Source organism: Diplotaxodon limnothrissa, linkage group LG1 (assembly GCF_057381915.1).
Source record: "Diplotaxodon limnothrissa isolate DT_005_m linkage group LG1, D_limnothrissa_male_GT1.1, whole genome shotgun sequence".
NCBI lineage: Eukaryota > Metazoa > Chordata > Actinopteri > Cichliformes > Cichlidae > Diplotaxodon > Diplotaxodon limnothrissa.
The window spans coordinates 37,920,104-37,932,492 of NC_140596.1; the positions used below are offsets into that span (position 1 = coordinate 37,920,104).

Genomic DNA, 12,389 nt, shown 5'->3' on the forward strand with positions numbered 1-12,389 from the left:
GTCTGATGTTGTGGTGTTTAGTAATAGTGAAAAAGTAAAAGATACTATTCCCCATTTGGTAATTGTAGCTTGTGGACTGTGATGGTGCGTTTAAAAAAAAAAAAAGCCTATTTAGATATAACACACATTTGCAGGACTGCATTACACAAAGCAAACAATTTGGCACAAAGTGTTTTTCACTATACATGTTATTGGTTATATTTAAATCCATTGAAGAAAGCCAGGATGCTCAGTAATTTTCTTTAACAGAAAATAAATAAGCTAATATAAAACAACAAGGAGATGTAGGTCATTTGCATTTTTTCTCTTGAAGCGACCTGATAACTACTTCATTAAAGATGATTTAAGAGTTTTAGTGACTCCTTTACATGTTACATGTCCACATTTAAAACATGGGATAATTTGAAATTATTCTACTTTTTAACCAAGAAAACAATAATTTGATATATTCGTATAAAAAGAATGAATGTGTTTAGCTCAGCAGCCTGCAGAGGGCGATGTTACACTAAAACGTTTCAGAATATTAACATTCACTTTCACCCTTCCCTGTTTTAGAAAGTTAACTTTTCGTTTTTCGGAAACATATTTCCTGTGTAAACCAAATACTTCCTATCTTCTGTATTAAAGTGAAATGTACACAGTCACCGCTTACCGGCGGAAGAACTGTCGGAGCAAATTTACTTCCTGTCCGTTCGCCGACTGTGTCGAACTTCCGTTTGATTTGAGCGACGACGAGGAATTCGTTTTGTTAAAGTGAAATACTCATTTTTTAATCTTTGTACGGTTGCATATCGTCGACCGGGCGGTCATGTCTAGTCGCGAAGCCCTAAACATGAAGCTTCCACCGATCCAGTCCACGGCCGGAGCCGTGCCGGTCCGGAATGAAAAAGGTGAGCTTGTGCGGTTAGCAAGCAGGGTGTTAGCTGCGTGCTAAGCTAGCTAGCTGGAGTAGCAAAGCTGATAGTAAATTTATGTACGAAGATATATGCTGGAAAAAATTGGACTGTACTTTCTTCTTTTCTTTTTTTTTTTTACTTAATTTAATAACATTAGTGTCCTGGCTGTAACAATTTAAGAATTGACGGAACATGTTACAAAATTATCTTCGTCTACATATCTGTAGTGTTGTAGTTGGATAACGGGTCTCAATAAACCTGATGGGATCCTGCACTACCTGCGGCCTCAGAGTGGAGTTGCATTAAAAAAGAGCCACGTTTTTATTGCGGGGTGCCTCAGTTTGTGGTTTGCACGATTTACACTTCAGATTAACTCTCAGTCCACTCCGTGTTAAACGAGCTCCGTCTTTAAGCCAACGGTTTTCATTGGCTGGTCTTCCTAAACAGAAGGTTTTTAGAGCAGGTGACATGACCCAGTTGGGGATATTTCCTCTGTGTGACATAATACAGAGTCAAGAGTAGAAAAAACTGTCCGCATCAGCGTGTTGCGAGCGGCCTGAAGCCAGTGAGGACGTAAATACACAGACACCAGCACTGTCAGGCATTGCAGTTACTTAAAGACCAGTGACCCCAAAGTCGGAATCAGAATACTTTATTACTCCCCAAGGAAATTATGTGGGTTACAGTTGCTCCAAGACAGCAACAGACTAAACTAATTAAATAATACAATATGTTGCAGAGTTTACAAATGTAAGAAATAGCACTAATATATACATGTAAATACACTCAGTTTGATGTCACGTGTGCTTAAGAAAAGGTGGATTTATTTCTTACTTAGCAGAAGAAGAAAATTGTTCTGAATTAAAATTATGCTTCATGTCAGTGGATTCATTGATTAATAAAAGTATTTTTTTAAAGGTTTTTACTAGATTTGCTACATACAAAGAAATTGGATATTAGAAGTGACTTAAATAATAACTGAAAAACAAACTGTGTAATCATTCATTTGGGGTTACCAGTATTGTATAATATTAAATCAATTCAGGTTTAGGTACTTTTAAGATGACTTTTTATGATTTGCATGTCCTGTGAGAAAGGTATTAAATCTATATGTCGCGCAGTCTTCTGGTGATCAGTTTGTCATGTAAAGATTTATTTAGCAGTAATAAATGATGATATTTATGACTTGGTCTTAGCTAAACATTAAAATGAGAAACTGCAAAGTTGGTATTATTTGTGGTTCTGCTGAGCTGGTATTCCTAATCGGAAAACTTTACGTAGGTTCAAGTGTGATTAAGAGGATTGTGTGTCTCTGTGTGCCAGGTGAACTCTCCATGGAGAAGGTGAAGGTGAAAAGGTATGTGTCGGGTAAACGCCCTGACTACGCGCCGATGGAGTCGTCTGATGAAGAAGAAGAAGACTTCCAGTTTGTGAAGAAGGGAAAAGAAATGGAGCCAGAGGTGGAGCTGGAGGAGGAGGACGTCTCTGATCCACGTCTCAGGCGTTTGCTAAACCGTGTCTCTGAGGACGTGGAAGAGAGGTGGCGCCCAATGTTTACAATCTGATTCAAGTTCACCAAAACGATCGTGTTGGAAAGCTGACGTGAACATGATTTGTGCCTGTTTGTCCTCAGGCTTGCAAGACACAGACAGATAGCAGAGCCTGAAGTTGTGGTTGAGAGCAGCGAAGACTCTGATGAAGGCACGTGGCACCCACAGCGAGAGGAGAGCAGTGAAGATGAAGAGGAGGAGGAAGAAGAAGTGGATGATGAGGTGCCTCAAAGCTTAAATTTGTCAGTTTTTTTTTTTTTTCTTCACCTGTTTGTACTAAGACATGTTTCTTTTCTTCTGGTCACTTACAGGAAATCGAGAGGAGGCGAGCAATGATGCGTCAGCGAGCCTTGGATAGAAAGAATGAAGAGATGGAGGTCATGGAGGTGGAGGAAGAGGGGAAATCAGGAGACGAGTCGGAGATGGAGTCTGAATACGAGGAATACACCGACAGCGAGGACGAAGCAGAGCCGCGGCTCAAACCTGTCTTCATCCGCAAGTACGAGATGAAAGTTTGTAGAACAACGTAAATCCAAAGACCGTATTTATCAGTCGCAGACATGCGACGGTCAGTTTTCTGTGCAGAATGTTGACAGATCAAGACACACAAGAAGTGTCTGCTTGCATTACTGAAGGAACGAAAATTAACAGCATGGAGAAAACATGAGTGAATGATGAGTCTTTTATCAAGTGTGCTGTGTCTCATTTATCCAGAACAGTCATGTCATTTGGAAACATACAGTACAGTCTGGAGCTGTTCACACTCAAAAATGTGTTTGGAAAGAGCTCGAGCAGAGCAGAACGTTTCTGTCAAAGTAACTCCTGAACACTTTATTCCTGTTAAAGCTGCAGTGCGCTTTGTGTTTTAGATGGAAGCAGATCACAACAACACCGGCCTGAATACCAGGCCCTTAACATTAATGAGCACATGAACTGTTTTCTCCACAGAAAAGAGAGAGTCACAGTGGCAGAGCGTGAAGCTGAGGAGCAGAGGCAGAGAGAGTTGGAGGCCGAAGCGAAGAGGCAGGCGGAGGAGCGACGGCGCTATACCCTCAAGATCGTGGAGGAAGAGGCCAAGAAGGAGTTTGAGGAGAACCGGCGCACGCTGGCTGCTCTGGACGCTCTGGACACCGATGGAGAGAACGAGGAGGAGGAATACGAAGCCTGGAAGGTCAGAGAGCTGAAGCGCATCAAAAGGGACAGAGAGGCACGAGAAGCGTAAGTAAACACCAGTTTGAGTGACTGAAAATAAATTTGTGATAAAGGAACATCCAGAGAAGAGATCATGAGTGTTGTTTGTTCTCAGCTTCGAGAAGGAGAAGTCTGAAATCGAGAGATTCCACAGCTTGACTGAGGAGGAGCGTAGGGCCGAGCTGCGCAACAACGGCAAGGTCGTCACCAACAAAGCCACCAAAGGCAAATACAAGTTCCTCCAGAAGTACTACCACAGAGGAGCCTTCTTCATGGTGAGTCACCACAGTGCTTCAGTCTAGCTGCACCATCTAACTGAGCTTCCCCCAAATGTCCCAGCTTGACCCAGGGCTTTTCTGCTGAGTTTCTCCTAAGAACCTAAAACATTTGTTACATGTAGCAAAGCAATAATACTTTAATTTCTCATTATATGACTTACCTTTGAATGAATTTCTTGATTTCCATCCCCCTTTTCTTGTATTTTTTAATCAAACTATTTGAGGAGGATCTCTTTGCACCAAATACTTTCTGTGCATTTACCTGCATGTAGTTGAGTAAAGCCGAGTTAGTTCACCTAGAAATGAATTAATTTGGATTTGTGTGCCAAAGGTCAGGTGACTGTAGTTTAGTTTAATCAACCAGAGACAGATGATAAAATGATTTTCAGTAAAGTTGAGTACATGTTGGATATTTTGTGTATGTTATGTGCGTGCACACAGGGATGCTGAGCTTCAGTGGGCTGGTGGTACTGTCTGAAAAAAAGCAGGATATATGCACCGCACACAGTGCAGGAGATGCATGTAATCCTTGTGGATGTGAACTTTAAACAACCACCAGGCCTGTACTGTTTTGTCCTCAACAGCAAACTCTTGTATCAGTGAGCTTTTTAAAATGTCCTGACTTTTTTTTTTTTACACCAAAACGCTTTTATAGTCGTAACATCTCTGACCTTCTGGCTCATCCCTGGAACATTGATCCAAGCTGCAGGATATTAGCTGATGATGTCAGCGATAAGTCTAAGTGTCAGGATGTTTTTCTTTTGCAGGACGAGGAGGAGGACGTGTACAAGAGAGATTTCAGTGCACCTACTCTGGAGGATCACTTCAACAAAACCATCCTACCCAAAGTTATGCAGGTCAGTGGCGTTTGCTTTTTCCTCATCTTCATCGTAGCCTGGACTGTTTCACTGAACATTGTTATAACAGCGTTGTGTTCATATGGAAAAATAAGGTTAAATGGTTTTCAGGTGTTTGTGCTGTTTCTCAGGAGATCTAGTTGGAACCTTGGAGAGGAGGATGTAAACACTTAACCATGTTTTTACATTTGTGTCTTGTTGTTCTGAAGACATTTGGACGGCTATGTTGTGAAATTAAATGTCCTTGTGTGCTGCGGGTGTTTCGGCACTCCAGCTAGCTTGGACCTGCTTACTTGGTGCACTTGCAGATATTTATTGTTAATCTGCATCTGTTTATTTGTGCGTTTTCATAAATCAGTACTTGTTTTGAAGCTTTAATGACTAAACAGTCGTCTTTGACCTGCTGCTGTTTCCACTGACTTCTTCTCACATGTGCTGACAGCTGAGAGAACCTCTTGTGCTGCACAGAGCAGTAGAGACAATAACAGTGCATCTTATTCAGGCAATAGAAAAAAAGTTTCTTTTTCTCTTCAATCACGGGGCTCTCTGATCTTTTCTGGTTTGTGTTTCCTGCAAAGGTGAAAAACTTTGGTCGGTCTGGACGCACAAAGTACACCCACCTGGTGGACCAGGACACCACGTCGTTCGACTCTGCCTGGGCTCAAGAGAGCGCTCAGAACACCAAGTTCTTCAAGCAGAAGGCAGCAGGCGTGAGGGACGTGTTTGACCGGCCCACCGTGAAGAAGAGGAAGACTTAAGATGCACACGAAGAGGATATGAGCAGGCCCACGGTGCAGCTGTAAAGACTTTGAGAGACTGAGCTGCAGCCTGATGGTCTGTTTTTCTGGACTGTGACGTGGAAGGAAATCAGCAGATGGACTGCTGGCTCCATGAAATCTACAGGAGATGCAGCTGGTGGGATTTCAGCTGTAAAACCATCAAAAAGAGGTTTCTATGTCATTGGACGATGGCTTATGTAATTTTGTAAATTCAACATTTAGTACACACAGTCTCCCACTGACTCGTTCCTTTTTCCTCGGTGTTGTTTACTGATGTTTGATGACTATTTCAATAAAGCAGTGTGTTTTCTTTTTTCATAAATGGACATGAAAGAAGCCAAATGTCAACTTTTATTTAAAAAACAAAAACACAAAAACAACTGTCAAGGTGACACCACGACAGTTTAACCACCCAGCGTGACCGATGAGCCTAATGAAGCAGTCCAGTGTCAGTCATGTTTGTTCAGTTGGTCAGAGCCACCAGAGCTTCCACCACGTTTCCCATGTGTTCCCTCAGACTGCGCTCAGCCACGGCCCTCGAAATCTCCATCTCAGACATCTGGACACCAAAAGAAGCGTAAAGACAACTGGTTTTATAAAAACTACAGTTTGGCTCAGGACGATTCCTTCTGTAACACACTGATGTAATTTAAAACGTAGGTTTAATATTTGATAGTTTCCATTACCAACGCTCCAATCAACAAACGTTAGACAGCACTGGTCCAACTTGAATTTTATTTTTAGATCACCAATTTACAATAATAGTCGGGACTTAATAAGGTAATATAAGTCATATGTGCACACATGTAGTGACTGTGTGAAGGAACTACTCCACTGTAGAGCTAGGCTCATACGCTGCGATCACCTGGGAAATCAAAGGAAAGGAATTCCAGTTCTAATCGTTTCAAGTGAAGCTTTTAGGAATTCTGCTACTTTCAGATCGCTGAGATCAGATTTTTGTCAATTATCAATAGAAGTGTTTTTGATTCTGGTCCAAGATGCTCATATTTATCATTTTCACCACAACTAAAAAACAGAATCAACTTTTTGGGTTTGGGTCACACGGCGTTAGTGTCCACATACTTTAGATCAGGGGTGTCAAACTCAAATACACAGTGGGCCAAAATTCAAAACTGGAACAAAGTCGCGGGCTAACATTAATATTTATTTTAAAAAAAAAAACTTCCTCCAGATATAAAAATGAATCTTTTCTTATGGACTCAAACAAGTTTTGCTGAAAAACTGAATTTGGAACAAGCAAAGCTTAATACTAAACAATATATATATTAGCTGTATAATACCAGTAGGCCAGCTCTAATAGTAATTTGGTATGACTTCGCGGGCCAAATGTAATTAGGCTGCGGGCCAGAGTTTGACACCTATGCTTTAGACCATGTAGTGAACCAGCATTTGTGTGGTTGTATAACAGCTAAATGGATTAATACACAAAAAGAGTAAAATAAATAATATAATAATTAAAAACAACAACTTACAATTAGCTCTACGTCCTCTCTCTTGATGGTGACTTTGGCCAACTCCTTTTCTCTGAAAGCAGGAATAAATAAAACATCGGGACTCTCCTGGGTCTTTTACAGTGACTGAGGCAACAAGGAGCCAACACTTCAGTTACAGATGAAGCTGCTCTTACCTCTCCTGCTTGGCTTTCTGTTCCCGCGACCTTCTGTCGCCAATCACTGACATGGCCTGTGACAGGAAACTCTGTTTATAGCATTTATATGGTTTTCACCTTCCTATGTGTCAAACATGAAGAATGTCGCAACCCAGACAATCTCTGTTCTACACGTCCAAGCATTTGGTCTCACAAATTAATGATTTTTTTTTTAAAATAGTAAATGTTACAAGTAAATAAAGTCCTGCTCACAACTCAAAGTGTACAGTGCGTACACATTTCATGACTCAAACACCAACAGACGGTCGCACAAATGATGGGAATAATCTAGTCACGTCACCACTCATTAGGAAGCACCACAAATATTTGTGTGTGCCACACGCAATGTTTACGAATGAATATTAAAATGTGCATTTATCCAAAAGGCGTTAATTATTGGTATTTTGTCAAGAAACAAGGTTTCAAGGTGAGAAAAACTGAAATACTTCTCTGGTCTCACTCCGTGCTGCTCTATCATATCGTGAGTTAGTGTGCAGTAGTTAATTTTTTCCTTTAGGTCGAAATATAACCTGAAGGTCTTCAGGAGGCGCTGCGGTGGAGTGGGCTTGGAAAATGATGTCAGGCAGCATTTTACTATTTTCTGATGCAGGCATCAGTGAGGTAAACCCTATTTGATTACTAGATGTGCCTCATAATGGGAGAGCAATTACTTTAAAGTTGTGATTACGTCGCTCAATCATCCAGGGAAGGAAATCCCCAAAAGGTTGAAACCTGCAGTCAGCTGAGAATGAGGAAGTTACCTGGCTGAGTGACAAAACGTTTCTCCCACGTGCAGATGGACAGAATCAACGTTGGGGGATTGTGATTACGTCCCTAACGTTTGAAAGGTTTTCGTTTTTCATACCGGAGCTAATGAGAGACATTTAAAAACAGAAGCCTGACAGGACATGTGCGCTCTCTATAACGCTGCTCTTCTATGTGCAGCATGCTCTGTCTCAGCTGTGAGGCTGTCGTGTCTTTTCAAAAAAAACATATTTTACTTGTTTTAAAGAAAACCGGTGTGCGGATTTACCTGGCGAGCCACGAAGCAATTAGTTACCGAGTTTATCACTCACGTTACATAATTGCGCAAACGTTAGCTACTAGCATGAAAACAGGCAAAACTCGTGCAGATCAAGTGTGTATAAAACACAAGCTACACACCAAACACACTAGACTTGGTTCTGTGTCAGTGATGCTGTGCGGGAAACGGCAGCACGGACCGCATGTTTCCGGTGCTAACGTTAGCCCGCTGCGCTCACCGTTTCTAAATCAGAGCTGGAGATTTCCTTCTCCTCCGCGTAGTCTGTCACTCTCTCCAAATCAGCGGCCCCGCTGTCATGTTTCCGAGGCTTCTCTGCCGGCTTCCCGGTGCAGTTTTCCTCGGCTTCCAAGTCCAAATCGACATCTCCTTCCGCCGCCATGTTTGCTCGAGTAACGCCGGAACAAAGAGGACGGTTCCTAGAACTATCGGATGGAATACGAGGTAGAACCGGAAAGCTTTAAAAAATAAAATTCCAGCTCCCTTGAAACAAAAAGTTCTTTAAAAATAGCAATAACAAAAAACTCAACAAAATTAATTAAATCATAAGATACAAACAACAAAAATGAAAGTGTTCAGTTTAAAAATACTGCATGAGACTTGTTTGTGAGGAAGAACTCATTCATATTTGTCCGTAGATACTATATCTTTATTTCATCAGAATCAGAATCAGAATCAGAAAGGGTTTTAATGCCAAATGTTGAGCAGGTTTACAACATTAGGAAATTGCTGCGGTGCTTCAGTGCAAACATACTGTCATAAATTGCGCTTAAATAGACATGAAAAAATAAAAGTAAGAATAAGAATTAAAAGTGCTACGTAGAAAGATATATACATGAGTGCAGGTGGTGATCAGTGCCAAAACATGGAATGATGCAGTGAACACAGCGTAGGGTCATGTGTTAGTGGTGGGAACAGTCGTACGTTTATTGTTCATGTGTCCAACAGCAGAGGGGAAGAGAATAATTCATGTAGTCAAATATGATTCTGCAATGTTGCTCAACCTTGTAATGGATATGTGTATCCATAATTTAGGTAAGCGTTTGGTCACCATGACTATGTCTTACAGGACACCAGATTTATTTTATTGTATTTTTTTTTAAGAAAAAGGAATTTGTCGTCAGTCTGATCAATATTTATGATCAGTCAGATGATCCATATATCCAAAATACAGCACAACGATTAAATCCAGTGTGGTCCCCTGTGACACTGAGCAGAGAAATGTGTTACAGTGATAACAGCAGAGAGCATAAACAACAGTTTGTGGAAGGCTCCAGTAAACCAACAACAGTCAGTTGATCAGATGATCAGTCTGATGCATCAGAGATGCTGGGGAAGGAAATGTCTGTTTATTTTATTTTTTAAAATTCTGGATCTAAACTAATATTTAAACCTACCCACATGTTTGAGGAAGGATAGCATGACTTACTGTCTTGTTATTTTTGAGACAAAAACAAATAACCGGATTACGTGCCGTCTGTCTCCGGATAACTAAATCTCTGTACTCCTCTTTGTTCTATTCCTGTCTGTTCTAAGAGGTTTACCTGTTCTTCCACCACTGCAACAGATTTCCTGTGTGTCCAGACTTTTCCAGCCCTTCTGTGTATTTGAGCTTTTCCAATCCACCCACCACTGTAATCAGATTAAAAGAAAGAGAAACCTGTTGGTGCTTTCAGCCTCGAGTGGGACTGAAAAGCCACCTCAGTGCTCTGTGGTTTCCTCCTTCAGGAGGTGCGTCGGGTCGCGAGCAGCTGGAGGGATGCCACCGGGGCCGGAGACACATTGTTCCCGTCATACCAACCCTTTCATCCTGCTTTATGACTGATGCCTGCTTGACAGTTTTGGAGATCTCATCACCCAGGGCCTCAGGAACGTGATGACAGGACGCTGGCTTCGGCCACAGGTGAGACTCTGCAGAAAGCAAACAGCCTGACAAACACACAAGAATAGAAATCATCTAATGAAATGAAATTCCTCTGATTCCCAAAAGGATTAAAATGTTGCATACAACCTCTGCTGCCCTTAACTGTCAGTCAGTCAGCGCTGAGAACCAGTGGGACTAACAGATTCTATGTAATTATATATTTTTTATATATATAACAAGAAATACTCAGAGAGTGCAGACCGCCGCTGAGGCAGCTCACTCTCTGAGTATTTATTTTTCAGGAAATATTGTATATTTATATGTTTAGTTTTCTTTGATCTTTTTAAATGTACTTTAAGAAGTTTGTATTCCAGTAAAAACAAGTGCAAAGTGGAGGCTTTTGTCATTTCCCATTTTATTTTGTATAATACATTAGCAATGAAGTTATTGGTTAGTTTAGTTTGTTAATAACTGGACATGAATAACTTAAGTCTATTATGTACTACAGTACATTTCTAGCTAACTAAGCAGCTCATTCTCTTTCTCTTAACGAAACTTCCTTTAAAGATCAAATCATTTCTGTGTGAACTTGAAAGAAAAGCAGATGTGAAATGTAAAAGTAGATCATAGTTATGAAAGTGTGACCTTATTTGGCCTTGAAGAAGATGTCAGAGGTCCAAAGTAATGTCATATTTAGATCCTCATACATCTTTGCCTGTATACGTTCATGTTGTCAGTCCGAGCGATGGCAGTGAGAAGTACTTCTATTTAGGAGACCCCCCCTTACAGAGCCAAACAATTGTACTGGGCAATTGATGTAAATATTGGAAACCACCTTTCAGGAACATAATTATTGAGCACTGTGTATGTACACAATGTTCCTGTGCTAGAATAAAAAGGATGGCATCAGATTTTGATGTTAGACCAATGAAAGCAGCACTTTCCCCAAAGTTAAGCTGTCAGTAGAAAAAATGCTGTGTGTAATAATCTGTCGTCTGTAATCCTTCAGAGTATGAACACGCCGTTCTGTCAGAGCTATGAATGGGTACATTGTGTCTCTATGGGAAGAAACATTCCTATTGTTTGTAAAATCTGGTAAAAAGTCACAGCTTTTATTTACCCACCAGGACCAGCGCTGCTTAGAGCGCTCAGGTTTGTCTGTAAGATTCCTAAATAATAACAAAGGGATCAATTTTGAATTTTTTGTGATAAATGAAAACAAGGCTTGGATTTCAGCCAACAGTCATTGCACAGGCCTATTGAAACCATAGATCGAGCACATTCACTCAAGCACGGATTTGCATCCTCTAATTTGCTTTTGTTTGTTCTCGCTGGCACTTCCTCCTCTCCCACAAGGCAGCAGTAATTATCCAAGAGTGAAAGGGGCCCCAAGGAATGCCGGACCCTGCGCAGCCGACCGGAGCGCTGAGAGCAACACGTGTTTGTCACAGTGACTAACTGGTTTACACCCACACTTGTTGGAGGGGATAATCTAAAGTGAAATTAAGGAAATGACATCAAACAATGTTTGTTCTTAAAGTTAGTGTGGACGTTTGTGGCCTGGAGAAGCCTTCCTCAAGGTCAAGGTCAAGGTAACTTTATTTATACCCAAAGGCAGGGTCAATTTGCTTTACAGAAAAATGACAGCATTTGGCATCCCTTTCCTAAGTGGGTTACTGGTTCAAGAGAGAGTTATCAAACACATGCAAAGTTACATCATCTGGTTCATTTCTGTCATTTTTATTGGATTTTTTACTAAATAGATTTGAATAAAAGTACTTTGAGTTGTAACATGCATGCAGGTGAAAGGTTATGAATCCTGGGAGCGGGACACCCACACTCAGGGAGACAGCAGAACACAGTCGTGTCCTGAGTCCTCCACAGTTTCCTCCCCTGGTCTTTGTGTACATTCACAGCTAGCGTGCATCACCTTTCAGTCCTTTAGTGTTTATTCTTCTCGTTTTGGTCATCTTACATTTCTTTGATCGTCTTGTGTATCTGTATTTATTTACAATGTATTATATACAGGGATAGACATTATCAAAGCATCTTAGGTCAGCTAGTTTTTTCAAGTATATTGTTAAAAAAGTACTTTTCTGTGAAATCGCTGTGAATGAATATGTGGCAGTGAGCTTGTTCTTGGTAATGCTGGCTGTGGTCAGCATGTTCACCATGTTCACAGAGCTCCGTGTGTCTCCATGAGCCTCACACTGATAATCCTACAACTGGAAGAGATTCTGGAAGAGTCTTCATTGACTGGCTT

General features: G+C 41.0%; 2 protein-coding genes across 2 annotated transcripts; one reads left to right on the forward strand and one right to left on the reverse strand.

Moving 5' to 3' along the window:
• The first annotated feature begins 769 nt into the window (after window positions 1–769).
• Window positions 770–5,846, forward strand: mfap1 (microfibril associated protein 1). The gene is made up of 8 exons (XM_085358108.1): window positions 770–890; window positions 2,220–2,436; window positions 2,530–2,668; window positions 2,758–2,945; window positions 3,395–3,664; window positions 3,753–3,912; window positions 4,683–4,772; window positions 5,351–5,846. Exons 1-8 carry the CDS (start codon window positions 809–811, stop codon window positions 5,528–5,530), a joined length of 1,326 nt encoding a protein of 441 aa, XP_085214234.1. The 5' UTR covers window positions 770–808; the 3' UTR covers window positions 5,531–5,846.
• A 70-nt stretch (window positions 5,847–5,916) lies between these two features.
• On the reverse strand, window positions 5,917–8,656 carry hypk (huntingtin interacting protein K). Its single transcript, XM_085358097.1, has 4 exons — window positions 8,483–8,656; window positions 7,200–7,255; window positions 7,045–7,096; window positions 5,917–6,110 (listed from the first exon to the last, which is right to left on the reverse strand). The coding sequence occupies exons 1-4, from the start codon at window positions 8,642–8,644 to the stop codon at window positions 6,015–6,017; spliced, it is 366 nt and encodes a 121-aa protein (XP_085214223.1). The 5' UTR covers window positions 8,645–8,656; the 3' UTR covers window positions 5,917–6,014.
• Between the last annotated feature and the right edge of the window lie 3,733 nt (window positions 8,657–12,389).